The sequence below is a fragment of the Oryx dammah genome, unplaced genomic scaffold (genome assembly GCF_014754425.2).
Source record: "Oryx dammah isolate SB20612 unplaced genomic scaffold, SCBI_Odam_1.1 HiC_scaffold_20, whole genome shotgun sequence".
NCBI classification, from domain to species: Eukaryota; Metazoa; Chordata; class Mammalia; order Artiodactyla; family Bovidae; genus Oryx; species Oryx dammah.
Window position 1 is genome coordinate 43633963 of NW_024070204.1, and position 24633 is coordinate 43658595.

Genomic DNA, 24633 nt, shown 5'->3' on the forward strand with positions numbered 1-24633 from the left:
TGCGGAACCTCGCATTCTCAAGACTGATCTGAGGTTTGTGGCTTCGCCGCTGCCGGGAGCGTGGAATTCTATCTTGGCTGGGAACCGAGCAGCAGACCGCACAGGAACGCGGCCTCCCGGGCTGCCGTCTGCCAGGAAAGAGAGCAGGACCGCTGGTGACAGGCACATCTACCTGAACTCAGGCTAAGAAGCTCTGCGTGCGGAAGAAGATTCGTGCTAATTCACCCAGATTGTTTTAACTGGTTAATAAAGCAACTGACACTCAACAAGACCACAATCACAGCAGGAGTCTTTGGCAATATAGAAAGAATCAAGACTAAAGTTTTGTTGTTGTTGTTAACAACTACCTTTATTGCTTAGCATTATGGGGGTGGGGAGTAAAAGGAGAGGGGAAAGAGACAATCGTTTCCTATCCAATGGTACAAACAGAACATCGCTTTCATTTTTCTGTGAAATTAGAGTGCAGATCCTCTTGATTCATCATTAAGCCACCACCAGAAATTGGGAGAGGCAAAGTAGCTCTAAATATCCATACCCACTGCCTTCTGGTTGGAAAATAGTTAATCATGACTCTCTTAATACAAATATAATTTATCTGACACTTGGATGTGATTTAAGATACTGATGGTTTGCATAGCTTTATTCTACATGATTAGACTACACAGGAAAAGTAAAAACAAAAAGTGTGAGTGGGATAAATATATATGTATTCCATTCCACATTTTCTGAGGTGAATAAAATACATCCATGTTTCATTTTGACCCTCCAAATTACATATTTGTGGATATCAGAAAATACAAGTCCTTCAGTTTTATTTTTTCTGTCAGAACACCTTATTTGTGGAAAACTGGCATTCCAATTGTTATTCACAAACTTGATCTTGGTGTGAGCTAAGCATAGCATCACCTCCCTGGGAATATGTTCAGGGAAAGCTGATCAAAGTTGCCTTTCCTGCCTAATTTTGGTTAGTTGGCAAGGAAAAGCTTTCTTCCTTACTGTACATAATTCCCTACCCCCCCCCCCAAAAAAAAAAACTTTTTAACAACAAAATAAAAAATCCACTTATATCTGCCAGAACTTGTTGGGAAATAAATCCTAAATATGTAATGCTACTTGCCAATGGCAGTTAAAACCTATTTAAATATTTGAAATGTATCTTGAGAACATGATATTTGTATAGGAATCTGAATTTGGCATTTTTGATGCAGAATGTTTAAATTTTAATCAAAGCAGAGAAAGCAACAACTCACAAAACACAGGCATAAAGCCCACTAGGAATTTTAGGTGGAAAAGCACTATAAACCCATGTGGGCAGATGCCACAGGCTTACATGGAACTTAATAAATCTCAGCATCATTTTTATATTCAAGGACACTATAGTATATTTGGGGTGGCCTGGAGATAAGTAACTAAGTACTCATATTTTTCTTTTATTTCTCATCAGTAGAGGAGCTTACAGAGGGGATTCACAAAACTATTTTTAAGGGTAGATTTTTTGACCTAACAGAATATCAAAGGTCAAAATTGAGTCCATTTTTGACAAGAGGGTCTAATCCCCGCTTTGAACACAAGAGGTCGCTCCTGTGATCAAATACTGGGGGAAAATATTGCTAATCACAGTTTGATGTATTCTATAAAAACATTACAATTTTTTTTACAGAAATGTTTGATGCATTAATGTGTATAGAAATCACTTAAAGAAACAGGGGAATAATCTGTGACCAAATTTGAATCTCAAGGTGAAGGGAAACAATAATGCCTGCTATCCTAACTTTTATTTTAATGCAAAATGTATTAGCAACACACAGACCTCCTGAGTACATCCATCGTGGAGCAATATAACTACTGAGTTTCCTCAGATTGCTCCCTTTGCCAGAGGGTATCTTCTCCATGATCTTCTTACCTCTAACAGCTTAAGAACTTCTTAAGAAAATACTACTTATTTACAGTAACAGTATGGGCTGAAGAAAGAGAAACACTCGTCTTCATTATGATGAAATTGCCAGTTCCTAACGCTTTTCCTCCAAGGTTTTCTTTTTGGACTTGCTATCAACAGCAGCACTAATTTTTTAGTGTGTGTGTGTGTGTGTGTGTGTGTGTATGGTTGAAGAAGGATGGATAGTGAGGGTGCTTTCTGGATCTCAAATATAAGTCATCAGGCTTTTGGCAGCTGCCGTTGTTTAATTCCATGTTATAAAGGTGACATGATGGACTATGATTGGTTAAAATTCTCTATTTGCTTTCTGGGGATATAGTGCCTTTTAAAAACTAAACTAAACTAAACTAGTGTCAACTTGGTTATCTGTACAGGAAACATGCCCATATACTGGGACGATTTGCTTCATGTTGTCATTATCAGCATCAGTTTTACCAAAGCAGCCTGACAAAAGACTCCACGCATATAATACCGGAGACACTAGAAAACTATGAGCAAAAACCAAAAACAGAAACATCCTGCCTCCCACCCCCAACCTGGTAAATGTAGCAACATCTAACTTTCGATTTCACACACCCACACTGATACAACTTATAATAGAAATAGAAGGGATGAGATCCAGTTAGAAATTTTCCTTGAGAGAAAACAAAAGCAGGTTCTTGGTAAAGCCCCAGCCATATCACGAGGAAATTCAGCGTCTTTGCTTCTCTCTGCGCTCTGGAGCACACTGCTGTAAACCGAGCCCCTCAGGCCGGCGGAGGGCTCACAGCTCTTATCGACGGCTAGATCTGACCAATGATACAAAGAAAGGAGTTTCCTAACACACCGGGTTTTCTCAAGGCAATGACACACCGAAATTAAACCTACTACTGCGTGCATTTGCGGACCTTTTCAGATAAAATTGGCAGTCACACTAGATAAGGAATCAATGTTTAGAAGCTTTTGGATATGCGGACGGGGGGTGGGGGATTCTTCGTGGCCTCCCTGTGACTTTGTTTTGGGGAGACAGTAAAATATCATGGAACATGTAAGAAATTATTCAAGAGGGTTACCGGCGAGTTGAAGTCACCATTCTTCTCTCTCCAGGTTGTTTCTCGAGAGAAAATAAGGTAAACACAACCGGTGAAATGAAATAGGTATTTCGCTGTTCTTCTGTGTTAGACCCCTCCCTACTCAGGCCCTTAGACTGACGCATTTTTAAAATCTCTAGAGACGTGGAGACTTGTCCTTACAATGATCTACACACCACCAGCTAACTGCACACAGTTGCTTAAAGACAAAAGGCAGGAGACCGGCAGAGAGAAGAATCGGATAGGCGTAATAGCTTTGCAAACTTTAAACTACTGGAAGACCACTTTGCACTTAGGCTTCGGATTAGTTCTAGAGTTAAACTGCAAAGCAGACCCCACGGGTCCGAAAGAAAGAAATCCGCGGAGTCAACTTGGTTATACCTGTGCACTTCCACCTGAGTCTCCGCTTAGGTAAGAAGCGCCCCTTTACCCCCACCCCGCGTTTCTGGAGATCTGAGTTAAGGGGTTTACGGGGTACTGGGGAAGCAGCAGAGAACAATTCCTCTGGGTCCATTCATCCCAGGACCGGCGTCTTCCCCTAGGCAGCTCCCAGCGCTCCACGCGCAGACAACTCGGGAACTCACCCGCCCTGGCAACCAAGCCCGGCCGGGCCCGGAACTGTGTGCCAAAGCGCGAGACCAAACCGAGCCAAACGGCCTGCTCCAAGTCGCCCTTCTCCTAAAGTCCGGAAGGGTCGTCATCTAGAACACCTACCCACCAGCCACTCGCCACCGGAGGCGGAAAAGTGAGCCCCGCGCGCAACGCGGCCAGCCGGACTGCGGGGACCCCAGGAGCGCAGGGCGGAGGAGCAGCGCGACAGGAGGCGAGGGCGCTGGCGGCGCGGCCGGCTAAGAGCAAGGGGAAAGGCGGGGCGGAAGGAGGAGAAGGGAGGCCAAAAGCCAGGGCCGCCGGAGCACCGGGGGAGAGCGGTCTGAGCCCCGAGCGAGTCGCCTCGGGAGCCCTAATCCTCTCCCGCGGGCTTGCCGAGCGGTCAGTGGCGCACCGCGGCAGCGAGGCTGAAATATGATAATCAGAACAGCTGCGCCGCGCGCCCCGCAGCCAATGGGCGCGGCGCTCGCCTGACGTCCCCGCGCGCTGCGTCAGACCAATGGCGATGGAGCTGAGTTGGAGCAGAGAAGTTTGAGTAAGAGATAAGGAAGAGAGGTGCCCGAGCCGCGCCGAGTCCGCGCCGCCGCAGCGCCTCCGCTCCGCCAACTCCGCCGGCTTAAATTGGACTCCCGGATCAGCGAGGGCGCGGCGCAGCCGGGCAGCGGGCTCTCTCAGCCTTGGCAACCCCAGGGGCCACTGTTTCCCACTTAGCCACAGCTCCAGCATCCTCTCTGTGGGCTGTTTACCAACTGTACAACCACCATTTCACTGTGGACATTACTCCCTGTTACAGATATGGGAGACATGGGAGATCCACCAAAAAGTAAGAGGCGATTTTACCTTGTGGGGCTCGGTGTGCTGTTCTTGTGCGGGGGTCTCTCTCAGGCACGGGTGCCAAGGGCTCTTCGGAGTTGGAGTCATTGCTTGGAGAGAGAGAGAGAGAGAGAAGGTGGCTTTTTCTTGTTGCCGCCACGCCTGCATGCTTGCTGTGGGTTCCGATCTTCGGGAAGCTGATCGTACCTTGTGTTTGAATTCGCCTGCGTGTCCTCCAAAACCTTAGCCTTCCGGTGCTAAGCGGCGGTTTTCTCCCTGGGACTCCGGAGCTCTCCGAGAAGGTTATTCTGTTGCAAAGATCTGCCAGCACGTACAATACCCGGAGATGTGAATTAGCATTAGACTTGCAAAAGAGAACGAGTGACAACTGTATTGATGTCTGCTCTTGCTAACAATATCCAGTCCTATGTGCTATTTAAGAGCGTGCTTCATGGAAAATATAGACATCCTGCGTTCACTTAACGCTTCTAGTCAAAACCTTTTCTTTGACTTGACTTATCCATAATCTTTCCCAATGATTATGGCAAAGAGGGAGGAGGGAGGGAAAAGAAATAACAAAATGAACGGGTTTGATTGCGTGCTAGGCTTGCAAATGCAGACTATTCAAATCTGCATTTTATATATATTCCACCTCCTTTTAAAAATGAGTCAAGGTTTTGATGGCACACTTCAATTACCATCCCAAAGTGCAATACTCTTAAAAAAAAAAAAAAAAAAAAACTCCCAGAGTACGCCCTATAAGAGAACGACACTAAAAGTGTGTTTATCTCTGTAGGAAGTAAACGGTTAGTCAATCATGTATTTATTTTCATTTCAGAAAAACGTCTGATTTCCCTGTGTGTTGGTTGCGGCAATCAAATTCACGATCAGTATATTCTGAGGGTTTCTCCGGATTTGGAATGGCATGCGGCATGTTTGAAATGTGCGGAGTGTAATCAGTATTTGGACGAGAGCTGTACGTGCTTTGTTAGAGATGGGAAAACCTACTGTAAAAGAGATTATATCAGGTACGCCATTTATACCGTTTACTTCATTTTGTGAGAGTCCCTTTCCTCTCCCCATTCGTTATTTTTTATATTGTGTGGCTTTGTCTTTTGCCAGAGTATGCCTTAATGGGTACTAGCGTGCAGAAAGAAGTTACCCCTGTAAAATGTAATACGTAAATTAAACTGTGCTGTTCATTTTACTTTTCAGAGGAAAAAAAAATGAGACTCAATATAGTGGTTTTCATAAATAGTGTGGTTTGAAGCTTTAATTGCTCTTCGAATTTGTGATGCTGAAATTATTTTCCTGTTACCCTCCCCTTTCCAAAACAAACTTTAAAAATTCAGGATGGATAAGTTGGGGTTTCTAAACTTTTTTTAAAAGGTTGGATTTTATTCTATCATACAGTGTTTTTCCTTTTTATTTTAATTCAGTATTTTATTAGTAACTTCCAGATTCTCTGAAGACGTCAATGCAATAGGTAAAAGTTTGACCTAGACATGTTTAAAAGTGTACTTTGCAAGAGCAAATAGAGGTGTTGCCCTTTATTTTTGGGTAAGGGATCCTGCTTGGAAAATTTAAAAACCAACCCAAATATTCTCTGTAAAAACCACCCAGAGATTTAATCTTTTTAAATATTAACCCTTTGTGACATCTGACTGTCTTCTTATCTTATCTGAGCTGATGAACTAGACAGAGCAGATCAAATTGCCCATCATCTGTCTATGAACAATCGCTATATTTAGATAATTGAACAGCTTCCTTTCTCACATTAAAATCTGGTTAACTGATAAAATGAGCGAATTGCCCATACTGACAAGAATAAAATCACATAAGGAACGTCCTGAGTTTTTTTCTTTCAATTTATTCTGCATCTAAACTTCATGCATTGCCAATCTCAAATTTTCTCAGACTTGTGTATACATATGTCAGAAATTTCATTTTCTCCCTAAGGAAAAAAGTAGAATTTCCAAAGAAAATATTATTGTTTTAAGAACAAAACAGAAGAGATAACACCTTCATTATTACATTGAATAATAAAATATTATCTTTAAAAATAAATTGTCTAGTGGCTATTAACAAGTAATTAGCTTTGGAAGTTACAGAGCTTATGGAGCTGAGAACTTAGGATTTAAGTATGCAGTTAATGATTTTTTTTCCCCTGCTCACTTGGTGTTCAGTATTTTTTCTTATTTTCAAACCATGAAGTGGAGAGCATAATTTTAATAGATAAAGGTGAACAGTGCAGGGGGAAAAAGTTTATTAATACTTCGGTGATGAGAGAGGAGAATGAGAGCAAAGAGGGGAAGTGGGGAGCTGGAGGAAGGGGGAGGGATTTTCCCAATTGTTTGGTCACAGGCAAGGTAAAGTCCTCATCCTATGAAATGGCAGATCTCACATGGAGTAGGCGGAGGGAAGGAAAACTTTTGAATCTACCTTCTAACCTCTGACAAATGAGCCGTTTTCAATTGTTTACTTGATTGGTGTATGAGCTCCAGATTCTGGAGAGGGGGCCACTGCTCCTGTGGGGGTCGTGTTTTGCTCAGCTGTATTCAGACCTGCATGTGCCTAATTCTGCATACATGCTTGTGGAAGGAACCAATTGCTTTTACCTTTTCTTATCCACTCTTTCAACTGTGTGTGTGTGTGTGTGCGCGCGCGCGCGCTTGCCTGCGTGCAACTGTGTGTGTCCCTTTGAAATCCTGTAGTTGTAAAAGGAGAACAGACTGTTGAGATTTCCTAAAACCTTTCTCCCCTTGAGGGAGCGAGGTTCCCCCCACTGCCCCTCTTTGTGTGGGTCTTTGCCTCTCCTCCATTCTGTTTGTAGGAATTCCCCCGTTCTGGTTATTAGTGATATATGGAGAGGGGGCCAGGGCAGGGCCTCTAGATGAAACCTACAAGGATTGTCTGTTGGTAAGGAAAGGTGAGCGGCAAGGAAGACTTAAGAAGTGAGTCTTTTCATTTTTCTGGCAGGTCAGGGTTCTCAGACAGACAGAAATAGAGGTAGATACTTCAGCGACTGATGGAAGGAAACCAAGCAGATTAAAATAATAATAAGAGGAAGAATGGAGAGGAAACTTTTTGGTAACATTGTTGCCTGAGGAAAAAATCTTTAGCTGGGGAAACAGCAATGGGCTCCTGATGCAGAAAGGACTCTGGAAACCCTGAGGTTTCATTTTGTTCTAATGCCTGTGCATTTGTGTATGTTCTGTGGGGTGACAATCTCATTGCCCAACCTCATTTTCTTTTGAAAGGAGGATGCAGGTTGCATTTTAGAAACGTTTCTAGCAGCAGAAATTGGGGGATAGGAAGGTGAAAATGTGGGACCAGTGGTTCCCGGAATTCACCCCGGGATTCCTTCCTGCCAAGAGCAGCAAGAGCCACCCGGGTACTGGTCGCTGGAGCAGCCGCCCAGGCTTCCAACACATCAAACATTTCTCTCTAGTTTGGACTGGGCGTTCTCAACTAAGAGACACAGAGCTTCATAGGCAAGGGAAATGGAGCGGGAAAAGAGAAATCTAATCGTTTCCATCCTCCCGTTCCCAGCTTGCCTGCTAATGCTGATTTCAGTGTCTCGGGGCGTTGTGGCCGAGGTCGCCAGCGACCCTAGACCCGGGGCAGCGCCCGCCTGAAGTGACTCCCTCTCTCTCTTTGCTTCCCTCCCTTCCCGGCCCGCTCCCCATCCCACTTCCGCGCAGGTTGTACGGGATCAAATGCGCCAAGTGCAGCATCGGCTTCAGCAAAAACGACTTCGTGATGCGCGCGCGCTCCAAGGTGTACCACATCGAGTGTTTCCGCTGCGTGGCCTGCAGCCGCCAGCTTATCCCCGGGGATGAATTCGCGCTGCGGGAGGACGGGCTCTTCTGCCGCGCCGACCACGACGTGGTGGAGAGGGCCAGCCTGGGCGCCGGCGACCCGCTCAGCCCCTTGCACCCGGCGCGGCCGCTGCAAATGGCAGGTACTCCTGGGAGCGGAGGGAGGCCCTCCTCGGGGAGGCCGGCGCCAGGCGAGGCCCGAGCCGCGCCGCGATCTTGGGACCCACGCGGCGGCCGCTGCAGCTGCCAGTTAGACGGAGCGTTCTGGGTGCGGTTTGCACAGTGCTTCCCTCTTTTTGCGGGCACGTTCAATGCACTCAGTGTCTCCCTTGACTCTCCTGGCACACCTACACTACACGTCTGTGTGTCTGTGTGGGTGCCCGCGAATGTACACCGCTTGTGCATGCATGTATACACACGCTCAAACAGTACTTCCAGTTCACCTTGGCCTCCAAACCGTGGCTTTCTGACAACGGGCTTCAGTTTCCCTCCAGGTATTCTCTGCGGCTGCCTAATTAAAGGGGTGGAGCTCTGGGTCCCTGGAGCTTCCTCCTTTAACCCAATGAAGGAAGCTTAAGTCAAGTTAGCCCCTCAATTCCTTTTCCTTGCCAACTGCCCCACACTCCAAATATTTTTAAAGTGTATCTTCATCCCTTTGTGAGACAGGGGACCTAAAAAGATACAGTTTTAATAATTGCAAGCCTTCGCACAGAGCCGTCATTTAAAACTGTCAACAAGCTAATCTGCAGTAATTGACTTTTAAAGGGAGCCTGCCTCTTTAAATCGTTCATTCTACTTGATTTGGTGAGAATTTCATCTTCGGGCCTGTTGCCGTGACACCGAGTTGACCTCATAGGTGTTGACCTGACCCCGGGGGTCCCGGAAAAGTGCAAGATTTGTAACATACAGATCTGAGAGCCCGTGGCCCAGGAAGGAGAGTAGAAATAGAACAGGGTTGGCCCGGAGTGGGGGCCACAGGTAAGAAGGCCGACAATGTTTCCAAACCTGCCTTCCGGTCTTGAATGGACCTATCCCGGTGTATTTTTAAAAGTATCAATCCGCCCGGAACCCTGGTGGTGAAAAATCCACAGCTCTTCCTGCTCTGCTTTTCTGGCAGAATTCTGTCGGGGGGATGGGAGGGGTTATGACTTAGCTTGCAGGGGAGCAGAGCCAGTGGTGGCAACTTCTGTTAGTGCCACCTGGGCTCTGCTGTGGAACACGTAGAGTATTGGGAGGGGGTCAGGAGCATGCCCCAACTGTCTTTTCTCTAGAGGCCGGGCAGCTCTGAAGAGTTTCGGTTTTCCTTTTCTGGGGAGCAGATAGCATCGGGAGCCGTCCAGGTAGATTTAGTAGATCTAGGTAGAGTACGAAGGATCAGAAGCTGGAGAGACGGCCGAAATACCGAATTTCTTTATCCTCTTCACATAACTGCCCTCTGGGGACTGAAGTTCAACGCTCTAGCTCTCCGGCAGAATTATTCTCTGCCTTAGTTGCAGACATCCCACAGGGGTAGTGTGTCTCGTTGTCACTGGGTGTTCTGCCTTTCCTTCCCTTGTAGGGCCTGTGAGATGGAGGAGGGGAACCTGGGCCCCATCTGCGTACTAGGAAAGGCTAGAAGGGAGGAGAAACTAGGAAGAACGATGCCACCCTTGCTGTGAGCTGGGAGACAGAACCTGAGACATGCGCCCCTTTGCTAACTCCGCCGTGTTGACTTGAGCAGGGGCGGAGGCCGCTTTCTTGGGTTCAGACTACTTAGCATTGACCTCTTAAGATTAGAGAGCGAGATTTCATTCTCCCTTTTGCGTCCCGCACCCCCACCTCTGCCGCCTCTGCTTTGTCTGTCGAGGTCGCAAAGCGCTGGCCATTGTCCCGTTTTCCCCGGATCGGCGCGGGCAGGCAGGCGGCCCGGCCCGCGCTCACCGCGCCCCTTGCCCCGCAGCCGAGCCCATCTCCGCCCGGCAGCCGGCCCTGCGGCCCCACGTCCACAAGCAGCCCGAGAAGACCACCCGCGTGCGGACTGTGCTGAACGAGAAGCAGCTGCACACCTTGCGGACCTGCTATGCCGCCAACCCCCGGCCCGATGCGCTCATGAAGGAGCAGCTGGTGGAGATGACCGGCCTCAGTCCCCGTGTGATCCGGGTCTGGTTTCAGAACAAGCGGTGCAAGGATAAGAAGCGGAGCATCATGATGAAGCAGCTCCAGCAGCAGCAGCCCAATGATAAAACTGTGAGTGGCCCTGGGCCGGGCAGGGGGCTCGAGGGGGAAGCGGACGAGGCGTGCGTGCTGTCTGCCCAGATGGGCCGGCCCTCTCCCTCCGGCTCCCGAGCAGGAGCTGGCCCTGGCGGGACCTCACTCCCAGCCGCCGGGGGAGAGGCCACCGGCCCCCCGGCCCTCCCGCCAGGGCCCCAGCTGCTCCAGGAGGCCCCTCCTGCGGGTTGGAGGCCCACCCGCCCCCAGCCCACATGGGTGGGCTCTGGAGCCCTACAGTTTCGCACCCCTGCCCCATCCCAAATCGGGAGGGCAGTCGCCCCCACTGTGGGCAGAGAGGCCTTGAGATGGTTTGCCAAAGTTCTGGTTATCAGTTACTCAGACACCTGAGGGGAGGAAGGGAGGAATCCTTGCTTTCCTATTTAATCCAGGGTCACTCTGGGCGCCCCTTGGTGGGAGGCCTGCTGCAGAGCCCCCAGGCCAGGAAAGTCCCCAAGGTGACCCGTGAAAATAGGACACCCTCTGCTCCAGGTCAAGCCCAGGTCTCCAGAGATGTCAGGCCCCTGGCATCCCTGGGCCAGGACAGCATCCACCAGGCAGGCCTCCTGGTTAAGTTAAAGAGTTTTTTTTTTTTTTTTTAAGCTTTTCCTTTTTACTGCTTAGGCCCTATTTTTAAATGCCATAAAACCTGCTGTCATTAAATGTGGCAGACCAGCCAAGCCTGGGCCAGGGCACTTTCGAAGTTGGTTAGTGTATAACAGCACAATAGCCGCCAGACCCAAATGCTTGGAAGTGGGGGTTGGCTCCCAGAGAATTACCTGGAGAAAATCTAACCAAAAGTCTGATTCACTGAAACTGCCCAGAAAACCACCGTGTCTAGAGACTGAAGGGAGGCACATCCTGTTCCAGCTTTCTGCTAAGATGCTGTGGCTTGGGAAGGCAGACAGGGGAAACTGAGATGACCACTGAATATAAGGGGAAAGAAGAAAGTTCAGACAGCATTTCACTTCCTAAGGTTCAAGCATAGCTAATAGCTCAGCCCACAGAAGCAGAAAAACAAAACATAATAAAACAAAACTGAACCCTGGCTAATATCCATAGGTGCAGCAGATTAACTGAGTCAATAAAGGCAACTATACAGATAAGATAATACCAGGGTATATTTGTTTAGCCTGCACAGACAATGGAGGGAGGGAGTTTGCTCATTAACATGTTGGGTTTGGGGGATGCCTATTCACAGAATATCCAAGGGATGACAGGAACTCCCATGGTGGCTGCCAGTCCGGAGAGACATGATGGTGGCTTACAGGCAAACCCAGTGGAGGTGCAAAGTTACCAGCCTCCTTGGAAAGTACTCAGTGACTTCGCCTTGCAGAGTGACATCGATCAGCCGGCTTTTCAGCAACTGGTAAGTGTCAGCTCCCAGAGTGGGGAGGCTGAATCTCCAAAGAAAGGAGATTCTGATCAAACTGTCACACAATTAAAGATTCTGGGAGTATGGAGGGGGCCACTCTAGCCCCAGGGTTGGGGAGAGCCAAGGGAGGCCTGATGGAAGGAAGGAATGCAAGGAAAACAGGTCTCTTGTGAGTCTAGTCTATGAGACTTTGTAATTTGACCATTTATGTTGAATTTTTTATCAATGAGGCCTGCTCTTAGGGATTAGCTTCAAGGTACCTAACTCACTCAACACATGTGGGAAGGGGTGTACTGGGTTGCAGCATCATACATCTCCAACTTATAGAGTCAAAGGGACATTAGAGATCACCTTGGCATTTTGATCAGCAGCTAGTAAATAGACTCCTTCCTCAGCTCCTAGAGAATGATCTTGTTAAGGCCCTAAATCAAGGTGATTATAATAATAATCAGTGTTGTCATACATAATCAATTTTATTATCAATGGTTAGCGGGCACCCATAGTTGGAATTTTCAAACATATCAATAAAGAGTTATTCAGAGATGTGACTGATGCTTTTTGTAACTATATCCCTTTCTGGGACTGTATCTTAATCTAAAATGTTGGACTGCTTAAACATTTTTTTAGGGTATAAATTCAAATAGCATACAGAGTCATATTCTGTGGGGCATGTATAGCAAAAGTAACCAGAGTTCTATCAATCAGATAAGAATATAAAAGCCTCTCTTAGCATTAATGTTTTACACATCCAGAGAAGGGAAAATCAACTCACCTTTCACCTACAAAAGGCTTAAGGGTAAAGATAACTAAGATTATTAAGTGTATGTCCTTGTGATATGACATATGTTCATAAGGCTTTTGTTTTCTTAAATAATAAACAGCCCTATAGAATCTTGTTCTATAAAACAAGATCGATCATAAAAATGTGTTCCCTTCTTTGAAAATAAAGCTTGAATTGAGGTTAGTATTTTACCCTCACATTTACCTGGAGGGCATTTTCTTTGTGGCCACAGTTGGGTGATGGACCACAGGCAGTGCATTAAAAAGGGTTTGGCCGAGGTGTCTGTTTGCAAATGGGCCAGTCTTAAGGAGGCAAATTTGAAAAGTCCCTTGGCCGTCACAGTGGAAAAGTTCAATAAGGTAGGAAGAAAGGTAGACCCTGGAATTGGGAAAGAGCTGATTTTTAATGTCACGCTGATCTTGCCAGTTACTTGGATCACAGAAGGCAGGTAAGGGGAGGTTTCAGGGCAGCCAAGTGTTTGCACCTTCTGAATCTTTAGTGTCAGCTGAGAACAGCCAAAGAGTCGGGGGGCGGGGGGGTGGGGAGTGTTGAGAGCAGAGTGGAGAAGAAGGTTTACAACAGCAACACAATACTTTGGACTTAAGAGAAGGAGCCAGATATTTATAATGTGGGTGACGTTATAATATATGGGTCTCCTCTCGGAAGGAAGAGCCTGATTGAAAGAGAAAAAGAGGCCAAAAGGCAACAGGACCAACAAGAAGGAAGAAAGCCCCTGCTGTGAACTCTCTGAGGAGTTAATCATTGTTCTCTGGAGCCTTCTCTGAATCTCCCGTCAGAGGATCTAAGCGTTATGTTATGGATTTTTCGACTCGAGAAGAGAGGCTTTGATGCCTGGAGACTGAGAACTCGCCTGCTCCCAGGGCAACATGTAGCCGGCAGGATAATTTTATTTTCAGCGTGCATGGTAGAGTTGCAATGCCATTTTACAGTGGGAAACACATTTGTTCTTAAATAATTTAATGCAACGTAATGTTGGGAATTCAGTTTCATTTAAAACAGATCTCTTGGAAGATGGGAAAGTGAGAGGATTTCTTTTCATTTTTTTTTTCCTTATAGGTTTTCTTTAAGCCTGTTAAAATTCAATTATATATGCGGTTATCTCTATATCCATCTACACACACACACACAAGACGAGTTTATAATCCTTTTGTGAATATGATCATAGCCTCCTTTATTCATATCTCAACCTTCTGTGCAGGTTAATTTTTCAGAAGGAGGACCGGGCTCTAATTCCACTGGCAGTGAAGTGGCGTCGATGTCCTCTCAGCTCCCAGATACACCTAACAGCATGGTAGCCAGTCCAATTGAGGCATGAGGAACATTCATTCAGACGTATTTTTTTTTCCCTGTTGGAGAAAGTGGGAAATTATACTGTTGAACTCCGAAACAAAAGTATTTAACGACCCAGTCAAAGAAAACTGAATCGAGAAATGAATGCTCCATGAAATGCACGAAGTCTGTTTTAATGACAAGGTGATATGGTAGCAACACTGTGAAGACAATCATGGGATTTTACTAGAATTAAAACAGCAAACAAAACCCAAACCCAACATAACGCTATCCAATGACCTTAGGAATACTGAAAGAAAAAAAAAAAAAGACGTTTTTGAAACGTAGAGGATTTATATTCAAGGATCTCAAAAAAAGCATTTTCATTTCACTGCACATCTAGAGAAAAGCAGAAATAGAGATTTTCTAGTCCATCTTATCCTGAATGGTGCTGTTTCTATATTGATCATTGCCTTGCCAAACAGGAGCTCCAGCAAATGAGCAGGAAGAGAAACTGGCCTCTTTGGCTGAAAGAGTTCTTTCAAGAAGGTGGAGCTGCTTGGTTTGCGATGTTTTTAGTTGACTTTAACAAGGGGTTAATTGAAATCCTGGGTCTCTAGCATGTCCTGTAGCTGATTTCTTTTTTTCCTTTTGCCCCTCCCCCCTCTTTTTTTTTTTTTTTTTTTTGAGATCCATCCTCTATCAAGAAGTCTGAAGCGACTTTAAAGGTTTTTGAATTCAGATTTAAAAACCAACTTATAAAGCATTGCAACAAGGTTACCTCTATTTTGCCACAAGCGTCTCGGGATTGTGTTTGACTTGTGTCCGTCCAAGAACTTTTCCCCCAAAGATGTGTATAGTTATTGGTTAAAATGACTGTTTTCTCTCTCTCTGGAAATAAAGAGGAAAAAAGGAAACTTTTTTTTTTGTTTGCTCTTGCATTGCAAAAATTATAAAGTAATTTATTATTTATTGTCGGAAGACTTGCCACTTTTCATGTCATTTGACATTATTTTTTGTTTGCTGAAGTAAAAAAGAAAAAGATAAAGGTTGTACCGTGGTCTTTGAATTATATGTCTAATTCTATTTGTTTTGTCTTTTTTTTAATATTATGTGAAATGAAAGCGCCATATGTAGAATTATATCTTCAGGACTATTTCACCAATAAATGTTTGGCATAGATAAATAAATAAATGCAATGATCCAGGGTCCCTCTTTTATATGTTTACAAGTTAAGTCATTAAAATGTCTGAAATTAAGGACTGCATGTGAATGGGGTAAACTAACATACAATAGGTGTGATATTTTATTGCAAATAGTTAAGGTGGAGCTTGCAAATTTGCATTTCAATAGTTGGGGAAAACTGGTCGGAAGCTTAGTAACTCTCAACTGTGATAATGTTATTGGCTTTTAAAAAATATCCTCAGTCCTGTTGCCCACCTTTCTTTCCTCCTCTTCTTGCCCTACCCTCCATCCTATCCCATGCCACCCCACCGAAAATAGGAAGAAGGTCCTGCTTAAAAAGGATTTTGATCGAGTCAGTATTTTTATCTTAGAGTGCTTTCTACCAAAGTCGCTTGCTTGGGATTATTGAAATGACCCATATTTCAAGTATAAGCTCTCGCTAAAAGAGAGGCTTTCTGCCTAGCCAGTGAAGTATGACCATTATTTACCAGTGGAGGCTGTCAGCCGATAGAGAAATGCTGCTTTATTTGCGCAGAAGACCAGGCCAAGAGAGGGGAGTTTTCTCAACAATTCCCAGACGAGCCAGCGTAGGTCTTTCCTTGCCTCTCCCTCCCACCGCCGCTTCCAACTGGTTTCCTACCCGCCGCCTCCCCTTCTCTCTCCCCCAACTCCGATCCCCCAGACCTTAGGAGGGTGGTGGGTTAGGGTGGAGAAGCGCTGCGGGGGCTCGGTTGGGAACTGCCTTTTATGGGCAGGGGTCCGCGTCGCGTGCTCCACTGCCCCGTCGGCGGTCTGTTTCGTGGACGTGCGCGCTCACACCTTTCCCGCTGGCATTGAGCCGTAGCTCCTGTGCTAGAGGCAGAACCCAGGGACAGAGAAGTGACCTTGCTGGAAATCAGCAGGCTTCTCGGTTCGTTTGCGGGTATAGAGCCAGGATTTGGTGGTCTACCCTGTCCCCTCTGCTCCCTCCTCCCCACCATGATACTCTGGCTCTTTAGAAACGGGATGCATTTGTACGCGCGAGTGTAATGCCTTTTAAAACATCTGACAACTAGTAATAAACACGAAAGCTAACGTACTCTCACCGTGTGTCTCGTGGCGTGTGCCCCTACGGACCCTTGGCGAGTGGGGCAGAGGCCGGGCTGGAGACGGAAGAGCCCCGCGGCTCCCCACCTCTCAAGTCTCTTTCACCCGCTCCAAACCTGCCGCAAGTCGGGAAACGAGCTTCAATTAGGCTTTTGTTTGGCCTCGTTCTACATAACGGGTTAATTACAGGCTCTAACGTGGGGGCAGAGAGAAAACAAACTTTGCATTGAAAATGCTACAGTGCATTAGACATGCCCGTTGATTACTTTGATTGTTGTGTCTAATTCTTGACAGAGGGGTAATAATTTGGCCGGCAGTAATAATGGCTTGTAGTCATCTGTTGAGAAAAACAGGAGTTATGTCTTATCTCACAGGGATCGAGAAAGCCCCCCCCCCGCCTTTTTTTTTTCTTTTCTTTCCTGTCTCACTCCTCTCGTTTCTTGCACCAAACCGGACTTTTTCAGCTTCCCATTTGCTGTTTCTATTCACCTGTCTTTTCGATTTTAATTTTTCCTCACCGGCATACCTGGGATATGTGCAAGGATGGCAGGTACAACATAAACCTGGCTTCAGGAGCCCAAAGTTATCCATTGCCCAGGCCCTGGTTTGAAAACTGTTAAATCCTCTTCCCCAGGCCTAGCCTTTAATAGACACTTGAAAACCTTAGGGTTTAGAGACGGGGGAATTAGGATTTGAATGCAGTGGAGGTACTTAAGTGAGGCACACATCTTTGTGATAGATTTTCATACTGACATTTATTTCTAAGATTAGGTGTGTGGGGTGAGGGGTAAGGAAAGATAATATTGTATCTCCTGTGTAGATATCTGTCTATTCTGAAGTCCACAGCTCGAATTTAAGTACAGTAATTTGTGAGGGAAGTGTTGAATGATTTTGTTTCACTTGCTAGATTCAAGATATTTGCTGCCTGTTGGCTGAGAATGGATTGACTGGTCGATAACATTCCAGTTCTTGTATTATTCATATGAAAGGTGTGTTCCCTTCTAGACTCCTCAGCATGTTCTCTAAAATGTGGAGCTGAGATGTCTTCTTGTTTGCAAACCATCTTCAGTACATACTCTCCTTTTCCCTGCACACCTCTGAAGACTGAGTTTTGAGTGGTGCTCTTCTAATGAAATTCCTCCTGTTTGCCATTATCTTTGATCCTCCCTCCCCTTATTACTCTGAATTCTTCCTTCTGGACATTATGACTCATTTCCTCCAGCTTCTGCAAGCTAAAATTGAATGTAACCAGTAAACATCCAGGACACTCTCCTTAAATCAGGGAATCCATATCAAAATCTATACTCAAAACGACTGGATTTTTTTTTTCTCCCTATTGTTTCAGAGCAATAACATCCTGTATTACTGTTTACTATATCTGTCTTTCTCTTGCATCAAATGGACCTGGGTTTTCTTACCGTTTAGAAAGAAGGTCCTCTCAAGTTAGAATCATACTTGAAGAGATTTTTTTTGTCTAGGTTGAAATAACACTTTCGGTTATTTGAGATTCTGTGTGGGTGTGTGTACCCACTTCCCAATTCACAACCTTTTTGGAAGTCAAGATTTTGTGATGGCCTGCTGCTCTTCACTCTGATCAAGTTGTTAAACTCATCTATTGACTTCCTTTCTGGTCTGTCTTACCTTTTGACTAAAGGACACAATGTGCTCTTTAAGGTACCTCAAACTACTTGATATTTTTCTAGCACCTTGAATTTTTAATCTTTAAAACCAGTCTTACTGAAATCTCTTTTAAAAGTCCCATGTGGATTTTTCCCTTTTCCTTTTTATTAAAAAAGAGGGGAAAATAGTAAAACTAGGTCCAAACCACCAGAAGAGCTAAGTTTGGATGAAACCCAGCCAGTTTGGGTCTAACCTCAACCCTAATACAAGTAAACTATCTGAGCAGAAAGTACTTATTTTCTTATTTGTAAAGTTCAGTTTAGTCCACTTTTGTAAAGGAGATTTATAATCCAAATTATGCTTGGGTTCTATTCATTAAAGACTATTTACTTCCTCACTGCTAATCAACAATTAAAGATTATGTCACAACATGGCAAGTCAAATTTTCTTTGTGGGCACTGGGAGAGAGGGAGAGAGGATTTTTTTCCTTTTTTTGTCTTTAAAGTGTTACTTTCAAGAAGGACTCCAAATCCTGAATTCTCATTAACTATTTAAAATAAAAACAATTAACTTGTACAGTGTGAGTTGGTGTTTTTAAAGTAAAATGCAAGTAGTTAATTCAGGGCGCTGGCAGCCGATTCTGTTTACTGATCTTTTCTGATTGTTGTTTTCTTGATAACCGAGCAAGCCACTGAATGGATGTTTGAGCCCAGGCGCCACAAACATAAACTTCACAGCTTACAATGTCCCAAGTCGTGATGGAGGATCTCTCCACACCTCCCGGAGACTTCTGAAGTGTAGACAGAGAAGTTGGTTCACGGGGAGTGAAGGAGGGGGAGGGGCGGGAGGGGAGGCTGCTGAGTGTTTGCTGGGAGCATTGTTGCTATCACATCCTTTAATTTTTATGGCGCTTAAGCTGTTGGCTCAGAGAACCCAGTCTCTTGCGTTGGAGAAGCCAGGCTCTCCCAGGAACCGCACTTAAAGGCTACTTGATTCCTTTAAATTTTTTACAATTTCTTTTGCAAGTCTCTGCATAATTATGCCTCTGCAAAAGCGCTCAGCAATGATAAGCAAAGCGTTCTAAAAAGAAAACCATTTTTACCCCCAAAAGAGGACGCCTGTGATTTTTTGGGGGGTGGGGCATGGGGGTAGGGAGATTGTGGGGTAAGATTGCTTTTCACGAGGTGGGAAGAAAGGCACCTTGACCTGAGCTATAGGACAGCCCCAAGCAGAGATTCTGCTCAGCCCCCCTGCACGCCTAGGACCCTCTTTCCCTTACACTGAGCAAAAATTGGTGCTCATTTTAAGGCGATGTTATTTGTGGATTTGATAGAATTGCAACTTATTTTTCCGGTTTTTCTAGGGGGTTCTCCCCACTGGTGTGTTTCTCACCTCCAGAGAGCAGGGCAGAGCCGGGCTGCACTCGGGTTTGGGTGTTAAGAACGGGAATGTGTGTGTGTGTGTGTGTGTGTGTGTGTGTGTGTGTGTGTGGTGGGCGGCCGGGGGGGGTGGTTACCCGGCACCGACACCGGTCTAACCAGCCCTGTGACTCCCGCGGGCAAGCCAGCCCTTGATCCCTTAACGTAGGGACAGTCGTGGCACCGGAGAGGAAAAAAGGGTGTTGCTGGCCCCTTCTCTTTCAGGGGTTGATCAGGTTGGCAGATCTGGAGGGCTAATCCAAACAAGGCGCTTGACTTGTGAGGTCGCGAGTCTAGACAGAGCTGGTGGCTCGGCGGCTCCTTATCTTTCCCTGGAATCAGCCGAAGAGGCGCTCCCCAGGCCACTGCGCCCGGCTCGCCCCGGCCGGAGCCACCGCGCGGCGCAGACGGCACAACAAGCACAGCACCTGAGGCTTTACAGCTCGCTTTATTGTTTAATGGGGAGGGCCGCGAAGTAGTCTTTTGTTTTCTTGGCCCCCGAGCCAGGCAGTTCTGCGTGGCGGCGGGCCTCGGACGCCGGGTGGGGTGCTCGCCAGCTCCGCCGTCCGCTCGGTGTCCTCCGGCCCCCGCGCGCGCGTGCTGGCGACCCGGTCCCGCATCGCCCGGGGCCGAGGCCAGCGAGACCCCAGAGCTGCCCGCATCTGGATCTGAACCCGGGGAGCGAGGGGGTGGAGGGGCTGTGGGAGAAAGCTCGGCGTGAGGGGTCCTGGACTGCTCTGGCATCTCCTCCTGTTGCCTGGAAATGACAGTTTTGCGCTCTCACCACTTATGGTCTTCGGGGTCAGTGGGCTCTGACTCCAGGGCGATCGATAAAAACATTTAGTTCAGTAATAAGCTTCTCCCCCTCCCCCCGCCCCCCCCCCATGTACCGAGAAAGATGCGTCACCATCTTGGACAGGGTGTCCCTGAGCGGCGAGCGCCCTTTCTTTTCCCAGCAAGCACAGAAAGTGGCGTGACTTTCTCGTGTTTTCGTGACCACTTCACTGGGCACAGCGTGGAATCCTGCCTTGATCGTCCAACTGGCTTCCACCACAGAGCGGCTAACACTGCAGTCTACTTGGAAGCCGGGGGACCATTGGGAAAGCGCTTGCCCTTTTCGGAATGACGAATAACCTAGCTTGGGGATTTATAATCCAGGATTTCGTGGCTTGCATTTTAAATTAATTGAGTATGATTAAGTTAATTATAATTTTGGTCCTTCCCTGTGGGGTTTTTCTCTTGTTTCAAAAAGAAGGGAGAGTTTCTAGTTACATCTGGTTACTCACTATTCTAGTTTGCAAACATTGTACGTGTATATGTGTCCTTGGCATGGAACAGATAATACTGCCTCTGTTTAAAAACTAACCATCAGTGGAGGTCAGGAAAATTGGTTATGTGCTTCATGTGATGGTAATACAGACAACCCTATCTCCCAGCTTTGAGGTAGATGAGTTCACATCATATTCTTCCCTGCCTGGTCCCAGGCTCACCAAAGTGTCAAATGAAAAAAGACAAAACTCAAGTTTTCCTGAAATGAAAGAATTTCCACAGGGAGCTTTAAAGAATTTTTTTTTCTTTCTCCAGAAAATAATCCTTAACTGTAACTTAGGCACTGACTTTCCTTTTTCTCATGGGTAAGAATTGCTGTTTATTTTGAACTGTCACAAATACAATGTGTTGTTTGAAACTTGTTAAACTTAGCAGGTATATGGAGATAATACTAGACAGGCCACTGAATATGATAAGGTAAAATATGGTGGGAATGAACTTTTAGGGGCTATAAAGGAATTTACTTTTTCCCAATAGCTTTTCAATTAATCTCGTCAAAATGTTTCAACTATTTTTTCACAACATTTCTGTAATATCATACAGTAAACAGTTGTTCAAGGTGCATTAAAGACATGCCCAGCAAAATGCTACTTGTGCAGGTACTGGTCTGCAGTTATTTTGATAATTTAGATTGCATATAGTCTCAGTTAGAGTTTTTTTACCTATGGTAAAAAAAAAAAAAAAGCCCACACTTAGTTAAAAATACATTTTGTCTTAGAAATTTCAACAATTACTTATTAGATCAAATATTGACTTGTTTTTATTATATGCAGGAGGTTTCTTTTAAAAATAGGTTTAGCATAGTAAAAGGAATATCTGACTTTGGGAGAAAACGATCAGAAAATAGGAAAAAAAGAGTTATATTTGGAAGAGAGCATATATTACTTTGAAACAGTATATTTTAAGCAATAAAAGAGAAAGTGCCTGTTGGCCAAATAGTTAAAATCTCATGTTAAATTCACAGACTATAATTGATTGTTATTTGAAATTGTGTAACAGCTGTCCAAAAATATTTGTTGTGGGGATATAAGTTCTCAAGAAGAAATACTTGAAATAAAAATAAACTGGCAACCTAAATAACATTTAAGATTTAATTCATCAAACAAAATGAGTGACTTTATTTGTAAAATACAATAATTTTCTTCCATTAATGAAGAATGCAGATGTCTAAAATGATTAAACGTAGAGAATACTTTTTGTCAGTTTCTGGAGAATGAAACTGATTATCATTTTTTGGAGAGTAAAAATGCAGAGTAAATTCTGAAATCATTCATTTACTTTCTTCAGTAATGTATGGAAATACTTTAGAGACTTATTGCTTAGAGTTTTATTTTTGTATCAAAGTACATTTCCTAAAAAAAAAAAAAAAAAAAGTACATTTCCTATTTTAAGACTATGCTGTATCTTTGAAGATTTTGCAACTTCAGAGATACTTGTCACTGGCATTTTATGCATGACCAAATATCTACCTATTTACCAGAAGTTGAACACTTGGATGAAGAATTGTATATCACCAATAAAAATTCACCTTTTAGCTCTATTATCCCATCAATGGATTCATAGGTCTCATTAATGTTAATGGAAAATGTCCTTTTGTGTCATTTGCAAAACAGGGCTTGGAGATATTTCACCCAGCACTGTCTTTATAGCAAGTATGTCAAGGCCAAAACGACCTAAGAAGTAATTTCAATCACATCTGGGCCTACATAATATATTAATCTCACAGGTGAAAATGAGCATATGAAGTGGTAAGATTAGAACTGCCTTTAAAAAAAACACTTTTTAAAAAAAAAAAAGGCCTGAAAATATTTCCCCCATCTTTTCGAATTAGTTACCTGATAGTTTAGAAATTTTCCTGCCAGGGAAGTCATATAACTTCTCTACCACTGAGATCTAGGACCAAAGCTGGTCCTAGAAATGCTGCTTACTCACCATATAGGAACTTGTTTTTAATGAATTATTTCCTGGAATTTGCGTGATGCTTTGTTTATTTGTTTTCATTTTGTGGTGGTGATGGACTCTGAAATCATTCTTGTGGATAAATGCATGCGCTTGTAACGTGTGTTATGACAGCCTCTGGTCATAGCATAGAGTTTGCTCTAGGGCCAAGCCAAGTAGCTGTGTTAGAATAGAATCTGTAACATTACAGAATTGAATGATGGTCAAAGAGTATAAATGATGACTGTGGTTCATTGTGAATGTTGTTTTGGTTATATTCAAGTTAAACTCTTCTAGAATCATTGTACTGACAAACAATATTTTAAGTCTTCTTTATAGGGAGTATCAGGGAAGGAGGCTGTTTCTCCTAGAGCAAGAGATGCATAGTGGTTGTTTCTGCCATGACATGACACTTGTCTATCTTTAAAGCACTTTACAGTCATTAGTTATGCATGAGAGCCGCTGAGCCTGTTTTCTGTAATGACCTCTCTACCTGTTTCTCAGCACAATTCTCAATTCCCTTGTCTTTCCCTCATATGTGTAAGGGCAGAACATCAAAGAAGCAATACTTTGTCCTCAATGGGTTTAGTGAGGACTAAGTTAGATCAGAGAATGGAAACTGTTTTATAGACATTTTTAGTGAGGTCCACTCTCCTTACTTCCAGAAAGTGAGGGGGGATGCTGAACGGTGAAATTGGTGAGTTCTATTGACTACTAGCAACACTGTCCCTAATCTCCTTAAATAAGGGACTCTTAAACTTTTTGATTTCAGGACTCCTTTAAACTCTTTAAAATTATTGAGAATCTCAAAAAGTTTTGGTTTATGTGAGTTATATTTGTCATTGTTTACTGTATAAATTTTAAGTGATAATTTTGAAATACTTATTACTTGAAATAATATGCCATAGGATCACATAAATTACTTTTTAATGAAAAATAAGTATAGATTGCAAAGCAAAAAATCTAGTGAGTGGTATATAGTTTTCTGTTTTTGCAACCTTTTAGATACCTGTTTAAATAAGACAGTTTAATTCTCATATCTGCTTCCTCATTCCAGCTGTGTTCATATCATACATCCTATAGCCTCTGGAAAAGTTCATGTCCTCATAAGAGAATGAAAGTTATAAGGTAAAAAAAAGTCTTAGCGTTATTATTATGAAAAGACTTTTGACCTCTTAGACCCCCTGAAAAAGTTTCAAGAGATACCTCCTAAGAGGTCCCCAGATCACATAGTGAGAACCTTTGCCTTAAAAATGTGCTTTTACAAAAGGATTATAGAGAAACTACTGCTTGAGGGAATTTAATTGCTTAGGCTAAGTTTTAGTGATGCAAGTTTGCTTTCAAGGCAAATCTTGATTGCAGTTTTACTTTGTGACTTTTCAATTCCGTTATCAAACACTGATCTGAAAGTCGCTTAGATCCAAGGCCTTGAAGAAAAAAAAAATTTAAGACTTCTTTCTTAGAACCTTCAGGAGAAATAGACCCATGAGTGTGGACTAGCAAATGTCATATGTGCTGGACTCATTTCTCCTTCACTTAAGTGAAGTTGGAAGATGATGAGCACAGAAATCCATAGCAGATAATTCTAACTTGATGTATGTGAGAATTGCTAGCCACAGCAGTTTGAGGCAACAAATTAAAAATGACGATTATAATTTGAAAAGATCATTTGGATTTAGGAATGAGATAAGCTTGTGAGATGAAAGACTAAAGTCTAGAAAAATAACAAGTCAAGGATCACAGTGGTTCAGGCAGGGGATGGACTTTTTTGATTTGGCAGGAAGAGAACTGAAAAATATTCTGAGAAACTAACTGATGTGGAGCAGGCTGGCAATTGTCTCATCAGAATGTGTTTTTCACTTTTCATAAGCTCTTGAATAATAGGCTCATATCCCAGGTTCCCTTACAGGCGTGTGTTGGGGGGAGGAGACACATGATTACATCCTTACCAGTAGAATCTAAGCAGAAATAATGTAGGTTATTCTAGGCTTGGCGATGTGCTTCATTCGTGTTTTCTTTTTCCGTCAATTAGCTGGAGCCCAAGAAAGTCCAGTTTTGAAAGGACAGATGATGAACGTGCCTATGGGTATGGTGGCTCAACATGATAGAAATAAC

General features: G+C 44.2%; 1 protein-coding gene across 1 annotated transcript; it reads left to right on the top strand.

Annotated features, from left to right (window-relative positions):
• Positions 1-4216: 4216 nt before the first annotated feature.
• Positions 4217-14859, top strand: ISL1 (ISL LIM homeobox 1). Its single transcript, XM_040262194.1, has 6 exons — positions 4217-4438; positions 5267-5456; positions 8133-8392; positions 10189-10475; positions 11698-11865; positions 13872-14859. Exons 1-6 carry the CDS (start codon positions 4411-4413, stop codon positions 13986-13988), a joined length of 1050 nt encoding a protein of 349 aa, XP_040118128.1. The 5' UTR covers positions 4217-4410; the 3' UTR covers positions 13989-14859.
• The last annotated feature ends 9774 nt before the right edge of the window (positions 14860-24633 follow it).